The following is a 23,148-nucleotide window of genomic DNA, read 5'->3' on the forward strand; positions in this document are numbered from 1 at the left end:
GTTTATTTTTTTCAGTCTTTATAGCGATTATTCCTACCCACTTACTTTGTCAATTTTAGGCGAACCCTCCTAAAGCTGAATTTCAAGGGACCATATTCAAGCTCAGAAAGAGAAATAAAATTTCGTCGTTGCTTATTTACGTCCTCCATAAAACGCGAAATTAGGCATTTTCACGTCGTAGTCGTGCAAAAACGGGAAAGAAATGAACAAAAAAGTGTGTTGCACGTGCGAAGTTGTTGTTTTGCTAATTAAACCTATTGTTTTTTTGACGTTCTAGTTGTCGTCCGCGTCGTTGGATCTTAAACTCCCTAAATTGTACAAACGACCGGTTTCAATAGACCGGCGAAATTTCTCATTTTATTAAAGCACTGAGGTTACGACAACTTCGAGTTAAACTGATTTCACGGGTTGTCAAAGAGTCCAGCGATTCCTTTTACCCAGGTGAGCGCCGATTCATTTCGCTTCAATATTCAGGAATGCTCTCGATCTTTTTACGCTTTCAGTGCCTCTCGCCCGACATGTTTTGCACGGCGTTTGGTCATGCGAAACCTCCACGAAACATCCACGCCTCGCGCGAGGTAACTTTATCCCGATTCTAAAAATAACTCGAGACGAATTACCTATGGAATAGGGAGTGGGGGATGCCCTCTCTGTCCCCTTTATAGTCTCTTGGTTAGCATTATTAAGTATTGCACGCGTAAATTGGCACAGGGATACATCTTACTGTTATTGCACGCTTGATGAATTGACCACTCCAGAAAATACCATAACATACCATAATGCTCTTTGTTTGTCACCCCAAAATTTTCCGTAAGCATTGTTTTCAGTTTCTCTTGGGACCATTTTAACTCCCAAGAGAAACTGAAGACAATGCTTACGCAAAATTTTGGGGTGACAAACAAAGAGCATTATGGTATGTTGTGGTATTTTATGGAGTGGTCAATTGGAACAGAGACAGTTGTTAGGCATGATATTCTTTCCTTCCACTTACTATTTTATGATGCTCTACTGGATACAGCTATTTCGAGAAAGGTTGTCGCAAAAAATGTGCACGCGACAATCCCGAAAGGTAATATGGGATATGATCAATACACTGTCCCTGACGACTGTAGCTGTCGAACCTACTTCTGTTGCTTTCCTTTAGCACTCGCAAACACATTCCCATGGCCTTTCGTACCAATTCTTTCAAATTTCTTTGAAAAAAAGAGAACTCAAAACCACCCACAATGCCTTTCAGGACTGTCGCGTGCACTTTTCCCAACAACCTTTCTCGAAACAGCTGTATCTAGAACCTATAGTAGATGTCATATGCATGGGCCTTATGGTCTTAGAATCCACTTAAAATGTGTTAATTATAAAGAAGTTCTACTCTTGAGGCCCCTCAAGAAATGCATAGAATGAAAATCCACTTCTCCCGTCTGAAGATAGCATCTACAAGGTTGCACTGAACTAATTTTCTCTGTATTGAGACAATGCAATGGCTGCAATGTTCCATTCTGTGATGCAAATAAGTAAAGAGAAACAGAAACGTACCTGAACACACGCTGCAGATGACGACCGACCAAAAGGACAGTGCAAAGAAGACAACATTCAAAACCTCCATGGAGTTCTCAGATGTGTACGTTAAACTATTTGTCTTATTAAACCTTCAAAGTTGATACTTCATGTCATTGACAAAGCATTGAATTAGAATTGGCCACTATGCATTTATATCGGGTTGTAAAATAAACAATTAAGTTTTGACGTTGCTATGGAACATGCTGTTACGTGACCACACTGTTTATGAATACTCATCGGTCTGGCACGTGAACACTTGTATACTGTGGAAATGATACACAGGAAAATGATACACAGGAAATTAACAAATCGACCACAATTTTCCATGGTCTACACTCTCATAAACCATAGAAATGACGTCATAAAATGTTTAAAACTCAAGTGGAACCACCAGCAGCAGGCGAGTGGTTTTACTGCAAAGTTTTGAACATTTTATGACGTCATTTCTATGGTCTATAAGAGTGTACACCATGGAAAATTGTGGTCGAATTTTTTTTTTACAATAACATTTATTTTTCGAAAACTCAAAACAACCGGCACTGCGTGACATGTTACGTCATTCCATGGTCTAAAATCTCATAGACCTAGCTCTCGACCAATCAGCGCGCGAGGATTCGCTCAGTTATCTTAAAATTGTCTTTAATGCTAGCTTTCATTCATGCTTTATGTTATGATCTTAGCCAGAGGTGTTTGAAAATTTTGCCTCTTCCAGCTCTCTTCCCCTCAGATCATAAAAGGCTGATTTTAAGACATGCTTTACTGAGTAAGCTCCAATCAAGTGTCAAATACACAAGATTTTTTTATTATTTGAAGGATTCTGTCGTTACTTGATCTTAAGATACAAGAGTCATAGATGTTTTATGTGTCTTTTATGTCCAGCATCGTTTTAGTACTCAACTAATAAAAAGTAAACAAAACTTTCAAGCACTTTCTGAATTTTATTAAGAAACAATGCATTACCAATCTTGGGAAACTGATAGAACTAGTGATAAATTTTTAGACTGGTTGGCATCGAACTGTTACCCACATATTACGCAATTGAGGTCATATTTATGTCATGTCATCTCACTGATATAGGGATAGTAATCTATGCAATAAATAACCCATCATATAGTGTCTACCCCGACCGGCAGATTGTTGTTATTTGCCAGATTTTTCATTTTAATCCTCAGATTTTACTGATCTAGATAAACTTGGTAGATCTGCCGAAACTAATGTCACTTCTTTTATTTCAGATGCCAAAGCTTTTTAGTTATGCTTCATTGTTACTGTTGCTTGTCACCATGGAATGTAGGCTAATAATTTCATGATTTGTCCGGCCCTATAGGCCTAATAAGCCCAAAGGAAAAAAAAACTTTTTACATCTTTCACAAAGAAATAAGTTAAATAAACAAATTGTTCAACTCCTTCTTATCTCGGATTAGCGATAATGTGCCACAAATTAAAAATGGATTGGTTTATAACATTCCACTACACTCTCTCTTATTATGATATGTGAAACACTTGCAGGGGAGGTTTTTGTTCTGGGTAAAGAAACATTATAAAAGGAAATGTACGCCTATAAAACTGGAAGCACGACCGAACGTAATGCAGGACAACCATCCTTTAACATAATGCACATGCGCAACAACAAGAAGGGACTCATCGAGATTAGTGACTCAAAACGTTTTCTTGGTACTAAGGGAGCTGCATGGTTTGAAAGCGAGTCTGGGCAATGCCTGTAGGAATGAATAAATGTGTTTTCAGAACTGAACGTCGCACTTTTGAAAGATCTATTATAACAAAGTGGACTTTTCTCTTAACGCGAGAAGATAAAATCAAGAAAGGACTTCAGGGCTGAAATTACAGGAAGGGTGAGTTGCAAGAGCGTTTACGGGGAACTCAGTACGAGGCCTGCCCGCAAATGACGGGCGAGACCAGCTTGGGAGCACAGGAAAGCTCGGAGCGAAAACGATGATTGCGCTGACCGCAGAACAAAACCGTACCCACGTTAAGCATATAGGCAATTGAAGACAGGAGGCACGTATCCTGCGATCAGGCTATCCTTCTTCTATCCTGCGAGCAGTGGTTTCTCCAAGACGGACGTAGCGTCCGGCCTGGAGAAACCACTGCTCGCAGGGTATCCTTCTTCCCTTTTGTTCTGAAAAAAGAAAAGAAAACACCTAATCGCAGGTTACGAGGCACGCAACGAAACTTATCAAAAAACTGTATCCACCGAATCTCACTCTGAGCAAGAGCGCAAGAGATCAGAGAAAAACCTTTCTGTGAATTCATTCGTTTGGGAATTCATTGCCAAGACCACAAGTCCCATTTGTGGTTAAAATTATTCCCAAAAGAGGTCAGTCGGTCAGCCGTATACTAACACAAGTAGCTGAGCTGTTGCCATAGCTACTTCAGTCAATGCATTCATAACTTTTCCTGGTGCTGTAGGTTATGTTTTTTGTCGCAACTAGAATCATTATAATTGTTTTTAGTCTTACAAAGAAGTCATTTTTTCTGACGTTTTGGCAAGATTTGAACTTGCGATTTATAAAGAGTTTTATAACAAGCCATTTTGGCGAGATTTGATTTCATGATTTACGGGCTGAACAAGGTGAAATTTAGCCGATCCCCATTTGAATGTTACTTCACTGAAGTGATCCCCCCTAATAACTTTTGATGACTTTCGTGATTCCCTTCCCCCCCCCCATGTCTTCATTTTTCAAGCAAATTTAAATGGTCTCCCCTCTGAATCCTTCCGTTCTCAGTTACGACTGATCCCGCTTTTTGTTCTCATAAAAATCAAGTGACCCCCCCTAAAATCCTCCGCCGCCCTAGGCGATAAATAATTACTGGTCCTTCAACAAACCCTAGGCCAATCTACAGTTATTTCGAGAGAGACTTTCGGAAAAGGGAGTGCACTTGACAATCCAGAAGGTATTGTGGATGGTTTTGAGAGGATCGTTCCTCCGAATATTTGAAAGAATGGCACGGGAGGTCAAGGCCAGGAGGTATATTTGCGAGTGCAGTGACAGTGACAGGTTCGATTCGACAGCTACAGTTGTTAGGAACAGTGTATTGATCATATCCATACTACCTTTCAGGATTGTCGCGTGTACATTTTTTCCGACAGACTTTCTCGAAATAGCTGTATTCAGCGCGGGACACTTGTCTTGGTCTCGAGGGAGTCCTCCCCATGAGTTGAGGTATTAAGTCAGTGCCGGTAACTTACTCAGTCTGAGCTCAGGAGAAGCTGGTCTTGGCAATGAACCGACTACTAGAATTTTCAGCTTCTTTAGTACTGTTTTGCCTTGAGACCTCACTGTTTGAATCTTTGGCTACGTGGATTCAGGGTAAATGCAAAAGGCAGTTAAGCTTACAAATACAGTTGCCTCTCATCGCTCCCTGCTGTTGGGACGTGTCTAGCTAACATCCAAGCGGTGAAAAGCCGGAAGAGAAGGTCAAAAGAGGCCACTGTATTCTCCGTAGTTTCTCCGTTATTATAAACAATGTGTCATTTTTACTCACAAAGTCACAGAATATTTTGCCTGAGGGCAATTAGTCCAGTATATATTCACCATGCCAACCGAAATAGGCGTTGTTTCACTGGCCAATTAGAACTCTTCCTCGTATGTTGTCGAGGATACAATTGAGCTGTTTAAACCACATCATCAACGTCAAACAAAAATCGAGAATCTTGATCGTGGTCATATTTGTACTTACTCCATGATAGAGCTTATCATCATTAACTCAGCACGTGAAAGACCACCCCAATCTAAGAAAAACATAGTCGATGTTACAGCTGAATGTAAGCTCTCTTGGTTTTGATCCATCGGTGTCAATCAGTTTACATTGTGTTGGAGTAATCATGTCTGCAAGGGTAGCATTTCTTGCCTTGATTTCAACGACCTTCGCGACCAGATGATATGGGCAAGTGTTGCAGGTAGGCGGACTGCGATAACACAAGTCAAAGAAATAGGGAAACAATACAGTGTTTTAATGTCTTTAAACGCCTCGGACGTAGTTTAACAAAGAATTATCTAACGACTTTCATCACTAGAGGTTTTAACTACGAAAGTGATCTCACTTACGTTTAATCCGCTAGTTAGAGACGTCATTCTCTTTCATCTTCTTTCCTTTTTCAAAATAAATGAAACTTTCGAGAACTTTTGGAGAGCTGTCTCGAAAAGAGTTTACGTTGTCAAGCAGGGCAAGTCTCAACATGATTTCTTACACAAAAGCGGTTTCGATTACGTCTAAAAGGTTATAGGTTGAGTCGCAATGAACATTAAAACTTGATTAACAAAACAAAATGATCATGAGATATGATCGATAGTGCTAGTTATTTAGACGCCTGGTATGAGCCGTAAACGTCACTGCTAGGGCACTTACATACAATGAGTAAAAATGGTAAGTGACTTTAAGTCCTGGATCACTGACTTTATTCTTCAGTTTGGTTTTCATTGTATTTTATCCCGAATCACGCATCGTTATTAATTGTCACGTAGAACGAACTTTTCTGGTTGGATTCACGGCTGGACCAGTAAACAGCCGAGAAGGGGTACTCAACGGAGGCTGAGCCCCGAGGTACAAGCCCTTACCCTCATTATACACCATATTTTGTTGAGAGAAAAGGTGCCCCTTTCGTATAACTTCTATTGAAAAATGGTACTCCTTTCACATACCTATATTTTAGTACTTTCCATCCCTTTTAACTGCTGTAATTCACTGTCTTTGAAATATTAATGAATAGACCCAATAACAAAAACGTTTCCTCGACTTTTTCACGGCGATAAAATGCATTTGTTAGCCCTTTAAAGCCTTTTTACTACAGAAATCTCAGATTTTCTTACTTTTTCATATACCTCAAGTGGTGAAATCCCCGGCTATCCTTTCATGTACCTGAAGCCTGAAAAAGTTGCCCATTTCGGGCGGAGCCTCCCCGTATAGGCAATTATAGGGAGTACCCCTCCTTCCCTGGGGTCTTTAAGCAGAATATACTGCCTTTGCTCTTGGCATGAATAAGGAAGAAAAACAAGTGGTTGTAAAGGTTGGGAGAGAGCACCACATATAGGGCTCACGAGTTCATTTTGTACCAGTCTTCTTTTGCTGAACCCTCAGGTAAGGGCGCGACCAAATTTCCTTACGAAACTACGACGGCGAAGGGCAACGGAAGCCGTCTAAAATACAGTAGGTTTTGTGAGCAAAACAGTAGTTTTGTAAGTACATCACGCTTTGTTGTACATGTTTTGCCATCCTTGCACAACTTTGACGTGAAATGACCAAATTTTGAGTTGACTTGGAATGGGAACGCAAGGCGATAAATTTTACTCTCTCTTTCTGAACTCGGAGGCTGTACCCTTTCTTTAGTTCCAACCTAACTTCCCTAATTTCAAGCAGTAACTGGGTGACTTGACTTAGTGTAAGGGTGAAAAAGTTTCAGAGGACGCCAAGTCGTTTTTTATGCGAAGTTTTCAGTGGCGTAGACGTTGTGGCATGGTAAGGTACCTACTAAATTGATCGAACAACTAAGAGAACGACACCCGCCGCGAACGGGGGAACCGAAGTATAAACGGGGGAACCCAACGTCTTTTTTCTGCACATTTCCTAGACTGAAATTTCCCTAAAAGCTTGAGAAAATTTCTGGATAACCATTCCGCTCGTCTAAGATGTTCGGAGTTTTCTACTAACCCTAGCTACGATTTTTTTTTTCACAATTTGTCACCAAGATATTGTGATTATTAAAAGGTTTCCAGAAAATTTGGCTGTTAAGACAGAACTTCCCCAAGAAACTTGTACTAGAATTACGGCTAGCTACTGTAATAGTTTCGCGTGAGACAAAAAATCAAAGCTACCTAAAGCTTGCAGCTCTAACTCAAAGTAACAAAAAAGGCCTCTAAAGCATAGTGAAAACCATTTGAGACACTTCAGATGTATTTGGAAGCATTCGGTCGTTGCATGGATACCCCTGTATGTAGTATCCAGTAGTAAAGGTACAAACTATGTACTATGTGCCATGCATGTATAGTGTGCTATTGGCGCTATGAGAAAACCATGGTGTCCACAAAGAACGGACCGGAGGCAACGAGGCTGAACAAGATTGGAAAGACCGTAACCTTTTCAGAATGAACTGATGCTAAGGACGGCTTGAATTCTGGTTGAATACTAATGAGGCGCAGTGGTGAGAGCACTCGCCTCCTGCCTTTGCGCGAAGTCATATGTAGTTAACGGCTCATTACAAGTGCCAATGTCAACTTTACACATCCCCCGGGTAACTGTATTTAAAAGACCAGCATTGATTTCATTTTACAATTCCACAATTAAATGATACCAAAAAACCAGTTCACTGACTATATTTCCTGACGGGAGAAACATGGAATGTTATGTATTTCCACAGGTATCAAGTATTTTATGGCGACATGTGGGAAACAGAGCTGTGACTCAGTTTACGCCTCGTTTGGTCTTCAATGTGCTGGAACAGGCCAGAGCTTTCCAAACTCATCTGTTTTATCCATATTTAAGTCTTTAGGAATTACCTGTGATACGAAAAACAACACAGATTATTACTTTTACAAAGACCATCCAAACTTTGTATCTGCTTCGCCGCCATCCAAAGATCTGCAATGGGCAGGTAGATGCACTGGATTCAAAGCTATACCCAGTACTATTGACTGTTACACGGCCAACAATAACAACGTCCGTAGACTCTGCCCATGTAAAAACCCTTCAGGTGGGTGTTAGCTTTTGTTTCTATTTTATCATCAAATCTCTCTTCTTTTCTTCGTGGTTATCACCCTGCTTTTCCTCTCCCCCTCCTTTACCTTTAATTCATTTTTCTCAGTTTTAAATCAGTCTTCATTGTTAAGCAGTTATTTTGAGATTTTAGCCAATTCTACGAGACATAAAGGTCCACGTGTCGTTTCACCTTGACAGCATTTGCTCCTCTCTCGCTCATTTATACGTGTTTTGTACAAGTAAACTGGAGATGCAAGATATAACGGCCTGTTTTGTTTTCAATATTGCTGTAAATAGGTACATGAATTTAACCCTTTCACTGCCGGAGTTCTTGATAGAGTTTTGTAAGGTGACTCTAACTTTTGAGTCTGTGGACGAAATCGTATGATGTGACCATTCAAATGAAAGCTCTCTGCCTGTACTTGCACATGGTGCCATTTATTTTTCAAAATTTCACGAAATGAAATTTGGAAATTTGGTCGAAATTTGCTTTTAACTAAATTTGGCAGTGAAAGGGTTAAGATTATATAGCAAAAACATGTAGATAAAAAAGGCGCCGAATAAGTCAATTCAGCAAAAAGGCAACCTGTTTCTTAGCATGCTCGGAGTAAACGTCCAACTCAAGAAATTTCTTGAAGAAGTGATCAGTTCTAATTTATCAGTCACCTATGCAGACATGAACCGGGAGATATTCCATTACTGAGCAAACTGGCCATGGAGATGAAGATGTTTTTAATGGCCTCATCATTTCCTTTCGGGGTCCAAGTAGCCTGCGTGGCAGTCATCGGAAGGGGAAGGGGGAGGGAGGGAATAACGGAAAAGAGGAAGTGCAAGATTTCTTGTGAACGTTATTGATTGTTCTCTCGCCTTATTCCTTTCTTGATCCTGACAGGAACCAAGTCACCAACGCAGTCGACTCCAACACTGACTACGCATATCATGATCATGAGATAAAATCTTCGACCTCAGGAGGAAAAGTATCATCTGCTCAAACCAGAGCTTCACAAGAGCATTCAACTGGAAATAATGCGCCTCAGCGTAAAACAGAGAATGAAGGTTCCGTTTCATCAGCTTGGGTTGTTGATTTCAGTGAGCTTCACTGCGAGGAACAAGTTCTTTTCATCTACAGTTAGGTTGGCCTGTCTACAGAACAAAAAGCATGATACTTACGACATTGTTTACACGTTAATGGACACTGCTTTCTTACATTAGGGTAACTTGCACAGAAATTTATCCACCGATGGCAGTTCACATCGTTATCTTTACAGGAAGCAGCTAAATGAAATAAAAAGAAATTGATTGTCAAATAATGCATCGAATTCACACTAAAAATACCCAGAATTTTGAAATTAATTAATTATTTTTTAAAATTAATTAATAACATTTGCTTGAACGTTTATTTGCATTCATATCTGTACATGTATTTTGAAGATATGATGATCGCAATACTAATAAATATCATATGATGCTCGTGAGCTATCTCGTACATATTCTGCGAGATAGCTCACACTCGATTCGAGTCGAGCATCGCCAAGAGAACTTGCTCACATGGCTATTCCAGTTCCAGTTCCCTCTTGCCCTTGGCCTAATTTTAAGTAAATTACAATATCTTTGCTTCTCTATCACCAACGAGCAAAGAAACAACTACACAATAACAGCATCGACATGAGCGTACTTGCTTCTGTAGCGTTTGTTGTAGATGCAGTGGAACCTGTTTTTGTGCGATTATTATTCCATCTCCCGTTGATGTGTACTGATGATGATGATGATGATGATGATGATGAGGAGGAGGAGGAGGAGGAGGAGGAGGAGGATGACGACGATGACAATGACGATGACGATGGCGACGAAGGAAATAGTGATGGAGACTTCAGTACCGGTGGCGGTATTTCTGTGAAGGAATAGAGTATAATACGTCACATAATTAGTCAGACTATGATTAGTCCGTTCACTTCATTAATAGCACGTTAACGGCGTGCTCACTGGTGCAAGTTACACGTGATCTGATCCGCCGATTACTTGCATTTGTAGTGCTCGAGTGTAGTTTTTCCTCCTCGATGGGCAAAGTCTCTTTTAGCACCTAAAGCAGTAGGCTTTGTCTTGCAGTGCTTAGCATAGTTTAGAAAAAAAAATGATACCCCCAACACATTACACTATAGCCTGTACTCATGGGCGAATTAAGGGGTCGGCCAAGTTGACCGCGGCCACTCAAAAAGGATGATACTTACGACATTGTTTACACGTTAATGGACACTGCTTTCTGATATTAGGGTAACTTGCACAGAAATTTATCCACCGATGGCAATTAACATCGTTATCTTTACATGAAGCCGCTAAATGAAATAAAAACAAATTGTAATTGTAAATAAGTCATCGAATTCACCGAAAAAATACACAGAATTTTAATTAATTAATGGCGATATCTGTTCCCTAACCAGTCGACAAGCGAGATCCTATGAGATAAGTCACTTGAGCACTTAATTAAAAATATATGCTTTAATCTTGGACAATTAGGCAGAAAATAAAGACCTCTCCCCCCCCCCCCCCCCCACACACCACACACACACACACACACACACACACACACACACACACACACACACACTCCGGAAACGAAAGAAGGATGGGAAAATGGCATGTTTTCACCTTCGCGCAGCTCCATCCTTGTTTCGAGAGGATGGGTGTGTTTGTTGTTCCATTTCATTTTGTCCCAGATTGATGGCTCACAGTAACATTGCTGTAGCAATTCAAACTAGAACAATGATAAATTAATTAGCAAACGATATGGTTTGCTAAAAGAAGGTCATTTCTGTTTGAGAGTCTTTACCGCACTTTTAAACTTTCTAATCTAATTATATAACAAATACAAAACAAATACAACTAATCAGCTAAAATAACAATACGTTACATAAAACAACAAAAAACTAGTTTGTAATTTTATCTACCACAAAAACATAATCCTCTGTCATCAGCAGGCTTCTCCAAAATGCCTGTATAATTGCGTTCTAAAGACACTTAAAAGACCATAAATTTTACCCTCTATACAAAGTAATAAATGACGGGGATTTTATGGCAAAATTCGATGTATGTGAGGACAATGTGTCGTCCAAATTTCTAAGGGTTAGTCTTTAAACGAGATAAAGAAAAATTAAAAGCAAAAGAAATCCTTTTCTAAACAACAAAAAAAAGAGAACAAAAATAAATCCAAAGGGCCGGCATAAATGCATTCAAGTTGCGCTGCCCTAAGGTGCTGGTAAAGTGCTTATCTCAGAGTTTTTTCTCGAATTGAAAGAGAAAGGATTCTCATGACGGGTAGACTTTTTCAGGGATTGTATTTTTAAACCAGTTATAGAAAATATTGTTCAATCATGTCCTTTTTGTGTCAGGGATACGTCTTATTGTCATTGCACGCCTTATGATTTGGAACAGAGACAGTTGTTAGCCATGATATTCTTTCCTTCCACTCACTGTTTTAAGCTCTGCTGGATATCTAGAACCTTTAGTAGATGTCATATGTATGGGCCTTATGGTCTTACATTCCACTTAAAATGTGGTAATTATAAAAAAGTTCTACTCTTGAGGCCCCTCAAGAAATGCATAGAATGAAAATCCACTTCTCCCGTCTGAAGATAGCATCTACAAGGTTGCACTGAACTGATTTTCTCTGTATTGAGACAATGCAATGGCTGCAATGTCCCATTCTGTGATGCAAATAACTAAAGAGAAACAGAAACGTACCTGAATACACGCTGCAGATGACGACCGACCAAAAGGACAGTGCAAAGAAGACAACATTAAAAAACTCCATGGATTCCTCAGATGTGTACGTTAAACTATCAGTCTTATTAAACCTTCAAAGTTCATACTTTATGTCACTGACAAAGCACTGAATTGGAACTGGCCACTGCGTATTTATATCGGGTTGTAAACTAAACAATTAAGTTTTGACGTTGCTATGGAACATGATGTTACGTCACCACACTTTTTATGAATACTCATCGGTCTGGCACGTGCACACTTGTAGATTGTGACTTCGTTATCACGAGACAAAATAATAGTTGGAAATGATACACAGGAAATTTTAAAACAAATCTACCAGAATTTTCCACGGTCTACACTCTTGTAAACTATAGAAAATGACGTCATAAAATGTTAAAAACTCAAGTGGAAACACGAGTCGCAGGCGAGTGGCTTCACTGCAAAGTTTTGAACATTTTATGGCGTCATTTCTATGGTCTATAAGAGTGTACACCATGGAAATTTGTGGTCGAATTTTTTTTTTTTACAATAACATTTATTTTTCGAAAAATCAAAACAACCCGCACTGCGTGACATGTTAGGTCATTCCATGGTCTAAAATCTTATAGACCATAGCTCTCGACCAATCAGCGCGCGAGGATTCTCTCAGTTATCTTAAAATTGTCTTTAATGCTAGCTTCCATTCATGCTTTATGTTATGATCTTAGCCAGAGGTGTTTGAAAATTTTGCCTCTTCCAGCTCTCTTCCCCTCAAATCATAAAAGGCTGATTTTAAGACATGCTTTACTGAGTAAGCTCCAATCAAGTGTCAAATACACAAGATTTTTTTATTATTTGAAGGACTCTGTCGTAACTTAGTCTTAAGATACAAGGGTCATAGAGGTTTTATTAGCTTTTATGTCCAGCATCGTTTTAATACTCAACTAATAAAAAGTAATCAAGCTTTCAAGCACTTTCTGAATTTAATTAATAAACAATGCATTACCAATTTTGGGAAACTGATCGAACCAGTGATAAATTTTTAGACTGGTTAGCATTGAACTGTTACCCACATATTACGCAATTGAGGTCATATTTATGTCTATGTCATCTCACTGATATAGAGATAGTAATCTATGCAATAAAATACCCATCATATAGTGCATACCCCGACCGGCAGAATGTTGTTATTTGCCAGATTTTTCATTTTGATCCTCAGATTTTACTGATCTAGATTATTTCAGATGCCAAAGGTTTTTAGTTATTCTTCATTGTTACTGTTGCTTGTCACCATGGAATGTAGGCTAATAATTTCATGATTTGTCCTGCCCTATAGGCCTGATAAGCCCAAAGGTAAAAAAAAGAAAACTTTTTAGCATCTTTCACGAAGGAATACGTTAAATAAAGAAACTCTTCAACTCCTTCTTATCTCGGATTAGCGGTAATGTGCCACAAATTAAAAATGGATTGGTTTATAACATTCCACTACACTCTCTCTTATTATGATATGTGAAACACTTGCAGGGGAGGTTTTTGTTCTGGGTAAAGAAACATCATAAAGGAAATGTACGCCTACAAAACTGGAAGCACGACCGAACGTAATGCAGGACAACCATCCTTTAACATATTGCACATGCGCAACAACAAGAAGGGACCCATCGAGATTAGTGATTCAGAACGTTTTCTTGTTACTAAGGGAGCTGCATGGTTTTAAAGCGAGTTTGGACAATGCCTGTAGGAATGAATAAATGTGTTTTCAGAGCTGAACGTCGCACTTTTGAAAGATCTATTATAGCAAAGTGGACTTTTCTCTTAACGCGAGAAGATAAAATCAAGAAAGGACTTCAGGGCTGAAATTACAGGCAGGGTGAGCTGCAAGAGCGGTTACGGGGAACTCAGTACGAGGCCTGCCCGCAAATGACGGGCGAGACCAGCTTGGGAGCACAGGAAAGCTTGGAGCGAAAACGATGTTTGCCCTGCCCGCAGACCAAAACCGTACCCAATACCCGTACCCAAGGCAATTGAAGACAGGAGGCACGTATCCTGCGAAGAGGCTATCCTTCTTCTACCCTGCGAGCAGTGGTTTCTCCAAGACGGACGTAGCGTCCGGCCTGGAGAAACCACTGCTCGCAGGGTATCCTTCTTCCCTTTTGTTTTGTAAAAAGAAAAGAAAACGCCTGATCGCAGGTTACGAGGCACGCAACGAAACTTATCAAAAAACTATATCCACGGAATCTCACTCTGAGCAAGACCGTAAGAGATCAGAGAAAAACCTTTCTGGGAATTCATTTGTTTGGGAATTCATTGCCAAGACCACAAGTCCCATTTGTGGTTAAAATTATTCCCAAAAGAGGTCAGTCGGTCAGCCGTATACTAAACACAAGTGGCTTAGCTGTTGCCATAGCTACTTCAGTCAATGCATTTATAACTTTTCCGGGTGCTGTATGTTATGTTTTTTGTCGCAACTAGAATCATTACGATTGTTTTTAGTCTAACAAAGAAGTCATTTTTTCTGACGTTTTGGCAAGATTTGAATTTGCGATTTATAAAGAGTCTTATTAATTTACCCGCAAATATGAAGGGTAGTTAAAATAGGAGGGGCTGAACAAGGTGAAATTTAGCCGATCCCCCATTTGAATGTTACTTCGCTGAAGTGATCCCCCCTAATAACTTTTGATGACTTTCACGATTCCCCTCCCCCCCCCATGTCTTCATTTTTCAAGCATATTTGAGTGGTCCCCCCTCTGAATCTTTCCAAAGTTTTCAGCGATCCCCCCTTTTGACTTTTGAGTTCTCAGTTACGACTGATCCCCACTTTTGTTCTCCTGAAAATTAAGTGATCCCCCCTAAAATCCAGTGCCCCCTCCCCTTTTCGCCTCAGGAGATAAATAATGACCGGTCCCTTAACAAACCATAGACCAATTTACAGTTATTTCGAGAGACTGTAGGAAAAGGGAGTGCACTTGACAATCCAGAAAGGTATTGTAGATGGTTTTGAGTTCATCTTTCCTCCGAATATTTGAATGAATGGCACAAGAGAGGCCATGACGTATATTTGCGAGTGCTATAAAGAAAAGCAACAAAAGTAGGTTCGCCTCGACAGCTACAGTCGTTAGGAACAGTGTATTGATCATATCCATACTACCTTTCAGGATTGTCGCGTGTACATTTTTTCCGACAACCTTTCTCGAAATAGCTGTATTCAGTGCGGGACACTTGTCTTGGTCTCGAGGGAGTCCCCTGAGTTGAGATATTAAGTCAGTGCCGGTTTACTCAGTCAAAGCTCAGGAGAAGCTGGTCTTGGCAATGAACCGACTACTAGAATTTTCAGCTTCTTTAACACTGTTTTTCCTTGAGGCCTCACTGTTTGAATCTTTGGCTGAGGAAGACCTACGTGAATTCAGAGTAAATGCAAAAGGCAGTTAAGCTTACAAATACAGTTGCCCGTAGTTATTAAAACATGGAACGACCTAAAACCACCTAAAACCATCTACAACCACCTACAACCACCTCAAAAAATTCAACAACCACCTACAGCCATCTACAACCACCTTAAAAACACCGCTCTCATCGGTCCCTGCTGTTGGGACGTGTCTAGCTAACATCCAAGCGGTGAAAAGCCGGAAGAGAAGGTCAAAAGAGGCCACTGAATTCACCGTAGTTTCTCCGTTATTATAAACAATGTATCAGTTTTAGCCACAAAGTCACAGAATATTTTGCCCGAGGGCAATTAGTACAGTATATATTCACCATGCCAACCAAAATAGGCGTCGTTTACTGGCCAATTAGAACTCTTCCTCGTATGTTATCGAGGATACAATTGTATTGTTTAAACCACATCATCAACGTCAAACAAAAATCGAGGCTCTTGATCGTAGTCGCATTTGTACTTACTCCATGATAGAGCTTATCATCGTAACTCAGCACGTGAAAGACCACGCCAATCTAAGAAAAACATAGTCGATGTTACAGCTGAATGTAAGCTCTCTTGGTTTTGATCCATCGGTGTCGATAGAGTTTACATTGTGTTGGAGTAATCATGTCTGCAAGGGTAGCATTTCTTGCCTTGATTTCAACGACCTTCACGACCAGCATATGGGCAAGCGTTGCAGGTAGGCGGACGGCGATAACACACGTCAAAGAAATAACGAAACTATACAGTGTTATAATGTCTTCAAACGCCTCGGACGTAGTTTAACGAAGAATTATCTAACGACTTTAATCACGAGAGGTTTGAAAGTGATCTCACTTACGTTTAATCCGCTAGTTAGAGACGTCATTCTCTTTCATCTTCTTGCCTTTTTAAAAATAAATGAAACTTACGAGAGCTTTTGGAGAACTGTCACGAAAAGGGTTTCATTGTCAAGCAGGGCAAGTCTCAACACGACTTCTTACACAAACGCGGTTTCGATTACGTCTTAAAAATAGCGACAAAGACTAAAAGGTTATAGGTTGAGTTGCAATGAACATTAAAACTTGGCAACAAAACAAAATGATCATGAGATTTGATCGATGGTGCTAGTTATTTAGACGCCTGGTATGAAGCGTAAACGGCACTACTAGGGAACTTACATAGGATCGCTGACTTTATTCTTCAGTTTGGTTTTCATGGTATTTTATACCGATTCACGCATTGTTAATAATTGTCACGTAGAACAAACTTTTCTGGTTCGATTCACGGCTGGACCAGTATATGGCCGAGAAGGGGTACTCAATGGAGGCTACGCCCCAAGGTCCAACCAAATTTGGCTGTTAAGACAAAACTTCCCCACGAATCTTGTACTGGAAAGCCACCTAAAACTTGCGAGACTCAAAGTTAGGGCAGCTCTAATTCAAAGTAACAAAAAAGGCCTCTAAAGCATAGTGAAAACCATTTGAGACACTTCAGATGTATTTGGAAGCATTCGGTCGTTGCATGACGGAATGCCCCTGTATGTAGTATCCAGTAGTAAAGGTACAAACTATGTCCCATGTATAGTGTGCTATATATTGGCGCTATGAGAAAACCATGGTGTCCACAAAGAACGGACCGGACGCAACGGGCCTGAACAAGATTGGAAAGACCGTAACCTTTCCAGAATGAGCTGCTGCTAAGGACGCTTTTGCTCCCAAGTGGTTGAATACTAATGAGGCGCAGTGGTGGGAGCACTCGCCTACCGGCTTTGCGCGAAGTCATATGTAGTTAACGGCTCATTACAAGTGCCAGCGTTAGCTTTACACACAGTTTTAGTTCCGCGGGTAACTGTATTTAAAAGACAAGTATTGATTTCATTTTACAATTCCACAATTAAATGATATCAAAAAGCCAGTTCACTGATTGTATTTCCTGACGGGAGAAACATGGAATTTTATTTCATGTCATGTGTTTTCTGTACTTCCACAGGTATCAAGTATTTTATGGCGACAAGTGGGAAACAGAACTGTGACTCAGTTTGCGCCTCCTTTGGTCTTCAATGTGCTGGAACAGGCCAGAGCTTTCCAAACTCATCTGCTTTATCCATATTTGAGTCTTTAGGAATTACCTGTGATACGAAAAACGACACAGATTATTACTTTTACAAAGACCAACCAAACTATATATCTGCATCGCCGCCATCCAAAAATCTGCAATGGGCAGGTAGATGCACTGGATTCAAAGCTATACCCAGTACTATTGACTGTTACACGGCCAATAATGACAACGTCCGTAGACTCTGCCCATGTAAAAACGCTTCAGGTGGGTGTTAGCTTTTGTTTCTATTTTATCATCAAATCGCTCTTCTTTTCTTCGTGGTTATCAGCCTGCTCGGTTCCCCTCTCCCCCACCTTTGCCTTTAATTTCCTTGAAGAAGTGATCAGTTCTAATTTATCAGTCACCCTTGCAGACATGAACCAGAAGATATTCCATTATTGAGCGAACTGGCCATGGAGATCTAGATGTTTCTAATGGCCTCATCAGTTCCTTTCGGGGTCCAAGTAGCCTGCGTGGCAGTCATCGAAAGGGGAAGGGGGAGGCGGGAGGGAATAAGGGAAAAGAAGAAGTGCAAGATTTCTTGTGAACGTTATTGATTGTTCTCTCGCCTTATTCCTTTCTTGATCCTGACAGGAACCAAGTCACCAACGCAGTCGGCTCCAGCACTGAATACACATGGTCATGAGATAAAATCTTCGACCTCAGGAGGAAAAGTATCATCTGCTCAAACCAGAACTTCACAAGAGCATTCAATTGGAAATAATGCCCCTCAGCGTAAAATAGAGTATGAAGAAGAAGAATCTAATAGTGTGAAAAGGATAGCTCTTTTCGCAGTCACCGCTATCTTAGCTGGTGGCTTGTTACTATGTATTTTGGTCCTACTGTTTCTATTCATATGGAGGAGGCATTTAAGGTAACTTAATCCAGTAATATGACAACCACGTGATTTAGTATTTGTATTAGATAAGAATTATTCACTTAAGTGGAGGTGGCTAGTGGTGGATATCCACCACTATACTATACACTAAAACAGTGAGATAATTGAGCACAAAAATGATGATTTTTTAAATCTTTTACTGCTGCCAACGATTGCAATTTTGGACGCGCAAGTGACTGAAAGGCCCTGGCGTTTTCTTGCCCACAAATTCAAGTCAAACAGGCAAAGCTTTACCTTTTAAAACTGCCAAACCAAATTTCGTTACCTTCTTCGATTCGTGTATTTCGGGAACAGCTAGCTTGTTTGATTATTTGTGAAATTTATTTGTATGTTACGGCAGCAAACCGGAGAGCCATTTTAGCTCATTTTTCTCGTAACCGTTAAGCAAGTTTGGCGTCGCTTGCTCGGAGGAGCTGGAGGTGAATCAGTGAATAGCACTGGATATCCCGTTTGAGTAGCCAATCAGAGCTCGCGAAAAACGTTATCCACTGTTTTAGTATGGACTAAAAAGGTTTATTGGTGGCTACTACCTTCAGACTAGATCTACCTTGCGCACGTAGCCGATTATCATTGTTGTGGACAAAAGCTTTGAAACACGACTTGCACTTTAATTGTTACATCTTCCAGCACTAAACAATGTGAATCGAAAACGAAAAACTAAGCTCGCGACTTAATGTTAAACGGAGTCCATATCTTGTACCCTGCCCAATTGACTTGTAATTTCTTTTCTTCGTACTTTTTATCTGTAACTGTGTAACAAAACAAGTAATTATTCCTGTGAATATTCAACAAATTTCTTTAAAAAAGTGTACAGTTCTAAAGCAAATTCTCAAGCAGGAAATGATGCCTTAGGACCTTGGGCTACTCGATAAATTGTCGCCTGTTTTAATTTCGGTTTTTCTTGTGCATGCTACTTACCAGCAGAATACTTTTCAGAAGTCAATAGTGTATACGTAGAGTTCATGAACCGCTAGGGTTTCTTTCCGAGTATTTGCTTTTAGTAAAATCCAACTAGTGGTCTATTATCAATGCTGCGTTCTGATTGGTTGAGCTACTACTAGGCTGTATGTTATAGCCCACTAGTAGCGTAAAGCTTCGGCTTTTTGGCGGCAAAAAAAGGATTTAAGTCTAGCTTTAACTAGCTAAGTTGTTACCAACTAGTTGAATTTTACTAAAACAATTATTCCTCTCGCCCTCATGGCCTCTGAGTCGATAGCCCATTCTGCCTTCGGCCTCATGAGCTATTGACTCAGAGCCCAGTCGGGCTCGAGGAATAATTGTTACATAGTTCACGAGCTGTATGTCAGATATCAAAACTTACTTCTTGGAGGTTGTTTGTTGTTATTAGCACAATGAAAAGAGACAAGGAACCTCACAATGAAAAATATCGCGTTGAATATCACATAAACAACAACAGCACAGATGTTCAGAATATGATGGATGGTTTATCTATGGAGCCAGAGAGGGAGGAGGAAGGCGACAGGTGTGTTTATATCAATCCCAGATCAGTAGTTATCGCAGAATCCACGTGAACGGATCGGATAAGGATTTTATTTTGAGGAATCACTATGAAATACAAAGCTTATCTGAGCTAGGGTGTCTAAAGTAGCGGAAGGACAGGGGAAGTGTGCGGGCATCCAAGGACCACGCCTACCCCTATACCACTTCTCTTGATAAATATGATTACAACAAAACTGAACACAAGGCTGGAAACACTGCAGAAGGATCGTTAACTGATTTGGCCTTGAATAAATCAGCTCACTGCCGTATTGCCAGCCTTGCATTCAGTTTCGTTTTAATTCCCACTTCAAGTAACGTCTGGCAATCTGTACATTAGAGGACAGTCAAGAAAGAACCAGTTGGATTATTTACGCGTCGAGTGGACCTCTGCATTCAGGGGGTTTTCCTATGGTTACTATATTTTAACAACAGGAAGTTATAAAGTTAAGAGTAAAGCAAGATAGCCGTTTTTTTTCTTGCTTGAATTTTCCTTTTCACTGTACTGAGGTTGCGTTTTGTGTGTTTCCCTTCGAGGTTTATTGTGGAATGCATGATCCTCTTAGGCCGCAAACTTTTCACTGCTACAATAAAGATAGATAACTTTTAGAACAATCAGTCTTTCCAATATTTTGTCGGCAAACCCTCGAGTAACAAGTGAGAAAAATAAGAGTATAGCTCGTTTTTTCCAGTTTACCTTGCATCTTTAATCTCTTTCTCTCTATAAACTCGGAACTGAGCTGCTCTATGGATTTGATTACATCTATTTGCAGTGTTATTCCAACACTTGTTTTATCCTCCCTACAGCTACCGTGAAAGGAAAACTGCCGATCTGTCAATTCGCAACCCAAATGTCGACAAGGAAGTCAGAAATTCAGTGGTCGAAGAATCCAGGTAATCAGCCAGGCTCCTGAGGTGATCAAACTTCCCTCATGTTAACTATTTTGTTATTTTCTCGGGTAAAGCTAATCTATTTTTCGTTCTTTTTATCGCAAAGCAGTTATGAAAAATCCACTGATAACGTTCTATATGTCAGGTAAGATATTTCCCAAGAAATAATTATTTATAATTCAAAACTTATTAATAATTCATAAAAAAAAACAAAAGAAATCTATGTTTAATTAGTGTCTATATGTCCAATTTTTTAGACCAAAATAACCCCAAGTCTAAATATTAGTGCAAGAATGAGTTGATCTATTTCAGAGATTTTAAAGCTTCTCAAAAACACTCGCAGTCGTGTAATCAGGTTTAAAAACTCTCGGCTTTGCCTCGAGTTTTTAAACCTGATAACATACTCCTGTTCGTTTTTTAAACAGTTCTAAATAAGCTGCTTGTGTTAGTGATCAGAGGTTTTCTTATAAGAAATTAAAGTTACCCGTAGTCTATTCTCTGCTTGCAAAGTCAAATTAATATATGCTATTTTTCTTTTTGTTCTCAATTTTGTTCTTTGTACCTAGTGGTTCCGGTGAAGCACATATTGCCCTGTCTAAAGAACAGACACCATCGGATTACGAAAGGTGAAAACATCGTTCTGAACTCGTCCATAGTGACCGTAAATCCTCTATTAAGCCCCCCGGGGGGCTTATTTTTTTCAAGCACTTTTGAGGGGGGGCTTATTTAATTTAGCAAAACGCATCACCTGTAGCAAAAATACCGTGGTATGAGACAGAGTAGACTTACGCGTTGTACAATTAAAGTCACTGTCAAAAGTATTTATTTCACTTGTGGGAGCCTAAAAGTAACAAAAACAAAATTCTTATTCTTCAAAAATGTTCTCCACAGAGAACTAGAGCGCAAAATTGAGAAAGTTAAGCATATGAAGTTGGAGGTCATGCGGCCAAAGTCCAAAAACAATATGAACTGTCAGCGTGAATAAGCCATAACTGATTAGTCCACTTTAATCGTTAATTTTTTTGTAAAGAATAAGAATTGGGGGAGGGGGAGGGGGGACTTAATAGAGAGGGGAGGCTTATTAACTTTCCTCCTCTGAAAAGGGGGGGGGGGGGGGCTTATTTGAGAGGGGGGTCTAAATATAGGATTTACGGCAGATCATCTATTTTCTTCATTCGAAATCATTCAATCATTTTTTGAAGTTTCAAGTGTTTTACACCCCTTTGTAACGAGTATAGGCCAACATATACGAGGTAATAACTCGTCTGTTTCAAAAATCATTGGGTGTCAGCAGCGCAGGATTGTTTGAACCCGGCACTAGAATTGTAGTTAAAAAAAGAGCGGGAGGTAAAACAAGTACGTAGCTGTAGCCGTTAATTTGTGGCATCGTGAAAGTGACCTGTTTTCAGTTCCAAACTTCCTTTTGATGGATTCTTAATTCCGAAAGAGAGCCGAGTTAAAAATATCATTGCCATTGAATAAAAAATTCAAAGCTTTTGCCTTCCCCCCTAGATCACGTTCTCGAGCGAAAATTTTTTTTTTTTAAGCTTCGTCGTGTGAGGTGTGTTTCTCTCGTAGACTCCGAGCATTTTCCTTTTAGTTCTTTCGCCGCGCGTGGCTCTGAGGAAAGAAGGACGACCACTCGCGGTCTATTTTTCTCGCACATCCATGCATTTATCCGTATTTGTGGTAAAATTAGCCTCAAAGCATACGTAGGCACAAAGACGCGAAAACCTGTGACGACTTCTTTAAAGCTGCTAAAATGTAGGTCCAAATCACCCTTCCGATTGCCTGGAAGTACATTATCTTTCAAACACTTCACATTAATAATTTTAATTATTGTCCATTACATGACTGATATTTGTTTTCAAATAACACTGAAAACGAAAATTCTGATCTTTTTATTTTCAGACTGTTTTAAGTCTCTGGACGTGGTGTATCTGACATGCATGTAGATCGACGATTCACCTCTGACTGTAGAAGTGCTCAGAGATGATCTTTCAGCAATCGCTCGGAATTACTTTGATCGTCCGTTAGATCCTGCTTAGTTACGAAGCAATCCTTAGTTGTAACTCCCGTTTGGGAATCCACCATTGGCAAAGAACAGATCCTTTAACTTTTTATGGAAAAAGCTTCTCTGTCCGACTTGCCAGTGATCTGTTTTCAGTGTAGCAGGCTTGCAAGCCAACGCTTAGGGCGGTTTTGCAGTGGCTTTTTGTAGTTGTATTAAGTTTTTGTACGATAAACCTAGATAAATATTAAATTATACCTTTCAATCATCGTTCTCAAATCTCTGCGCACTGAGCAGCGGATCCTGGCGATCACTGATTCCTACTCACGTGATCACAGGTTGGGAGGTGCC

The 23,148-nt window shown here is 40.0% G+C and overlaps 3 protein-coding genes and 1 long non-coding RNA gene across 9 annotated transcripts in view; 2 read left to right on the forward strand and 2 right to left on the reverse strand.

Annotated features, from left to right (window-relative positions):
* The window catches only part of LOC140940028 (uncharacterized), a 24,998-nt gene extending 15,327 nt beyond the window's left edge, over positions 1-9,671 (reverse strand). The window contains exons 1-2 of one of the 2 annotated variants that reach the window (XR_012166289.1): positions 9,442-9,671; positions 7,924-8,072 (exon numbers count right to left, since the gene is read on the reverse strand). Coding sequence is in view for 1 of the 2 variants with exons in the window: in XM_073388900.1 (XP_073245001.1) it covers positions 9,442-9,586 (145 nt within the window). In the remaining variant the exon portion in view is untranslated. Of the gene's footprint in view, positions 1-7,923; positions 8,073-9,441 lie in introns of those variants that run through there. The other variant, XM_073388900.1, reaches the window with a different exon arrangement.
* On the forward strand, positions 5,232-18,374 carry LOC140940029 (uncharacterized). Its single transcript, XM_073388901.1, has 4 exons — positions 5,232-5,479; positions 7,934-8,266; positions 9,164-9,327; positions 18,254-18,374. The coding sequence occupies exons 1-3, from the start codon at positions 5,458-5,460 to the stop codon at positions 9,223-9,225; spliced, it is 417 nt and encodes a 138-aa protein (XP_073245002.1). The 5' UTR covers positions 5,232-5,457; the 3' UTR covers positions 9,226-9,327; positions 18,254-18,374.
* On the reverse strand, positions 10,075-12,177 carry LOC140940030 (uncharacterized). The gene is made up of 3 exons (XR_012166290.1): positions 12,010-12,177; positions 10,500-10,604; positions 10,075-10,162 (listed from the first exon to the last, which is right to left on the reverse strand). It is a non-coding gene; the product is annotated as an uncharacterized lncRNA (long non-coding RNA).
* On the forward strand, positions 15,848-23,038 carry LOC140940026 (uncharacterized). Of its 5 annotated transcripts, none has more exons than XM_073388894.1 (8): positions 15,848-16,121; positions 17,393-17,725; positions 18,095-18,374; positions 19,747-19,881; positions 20,703-20,789; positions 20,893-20,931; positions 21,353-21,412; positions 22,698-23,036. In XM_073388894.1, exons 1-8 carry the CDS (start codon positions 16,049-16,051, stop codon positions 22,705-22,707), a joined length of 1,017 nt encoding a protein of 338 aa, XP_073244995.1. In that variant the 5' UTR covers positions 15,848-16,048; the 3' UTR covers positions 22,708-23,036. The 5 variants fall into 5 exon arrangements, with proteins under 5 accessions (XP_073244995.1, XP_073244996.1, XP_073244997.1 ...); XM_073388895.1 differs by having other exon boundaries at positions 20,896-20,931; positions 22,698-23,031; XM_073388898.1 differs by lacking the exon at positions 15,848-16,121 and adding an exon at positions 16,512-16,620 and having other exon boundaries at positions 22,698-23,038.
* Positions 23,039-23,148: the final 110 nt, after the last annotated feature.

This window comes from Porites lutea, chromosome 6 (genome assembly GCF_958299795.1).
Source record: "Porites lutea chromosome 6, jaPorLute2.1, whole genome shotgun sequence".
Classification (NCBI taxonomy): domain Eukaryota; kingdom Metazoa; phylum Cnidaria; class Anthozoa; order Scleractinia; family Poritidae; genus Porites; species Porites lutea.

Excerpts from the sequence above, each read along its gene's own strand:
- LOC140940026 (XM_073388894.1), top strand. The coding sequence starts at position 16,049 with ATGTCTGCAAGGGTAGCATTTCTTGCCTTGATTTCAACGACCTTCACG. Across the intron at positions 16,122-17,392 it reads CATATGGGCAAGCGTTGCAG|GTATCAAGTATTTTATGGCG; the intron begins GTAGGCGGACGG and ends GTACTTCCACAG. Across the intron at positions 17,726-18,094 it reads CCCATGTAAAAACGCTTCAG|GAACCAAGTCACCAACGCAG; the intron begins GTGGGTGTTAGC and ends TGATCCTGACAG.
- LOC140940029 (XM_073388901.1), top strand. The coding sequence starts at position 5,458 with ATGATATGGGCAAGTGTTGCAG. Across the intron at positions 5,480-7,933 it reads GATATGGGCAAGTGTTGCAG|GTATCAAGTATTTTATGGCG; the intron begins GTAGGCGGACTG and ends GTATTTCCACAG. Across the intron at positions 8,267-9,163 it reads CCCATGTAAAAACCCTTCAG|GAACCAAGTCACCAACGCAG; the intron begins GTGGGTGTTAGC and ends TGATCCTGACAG.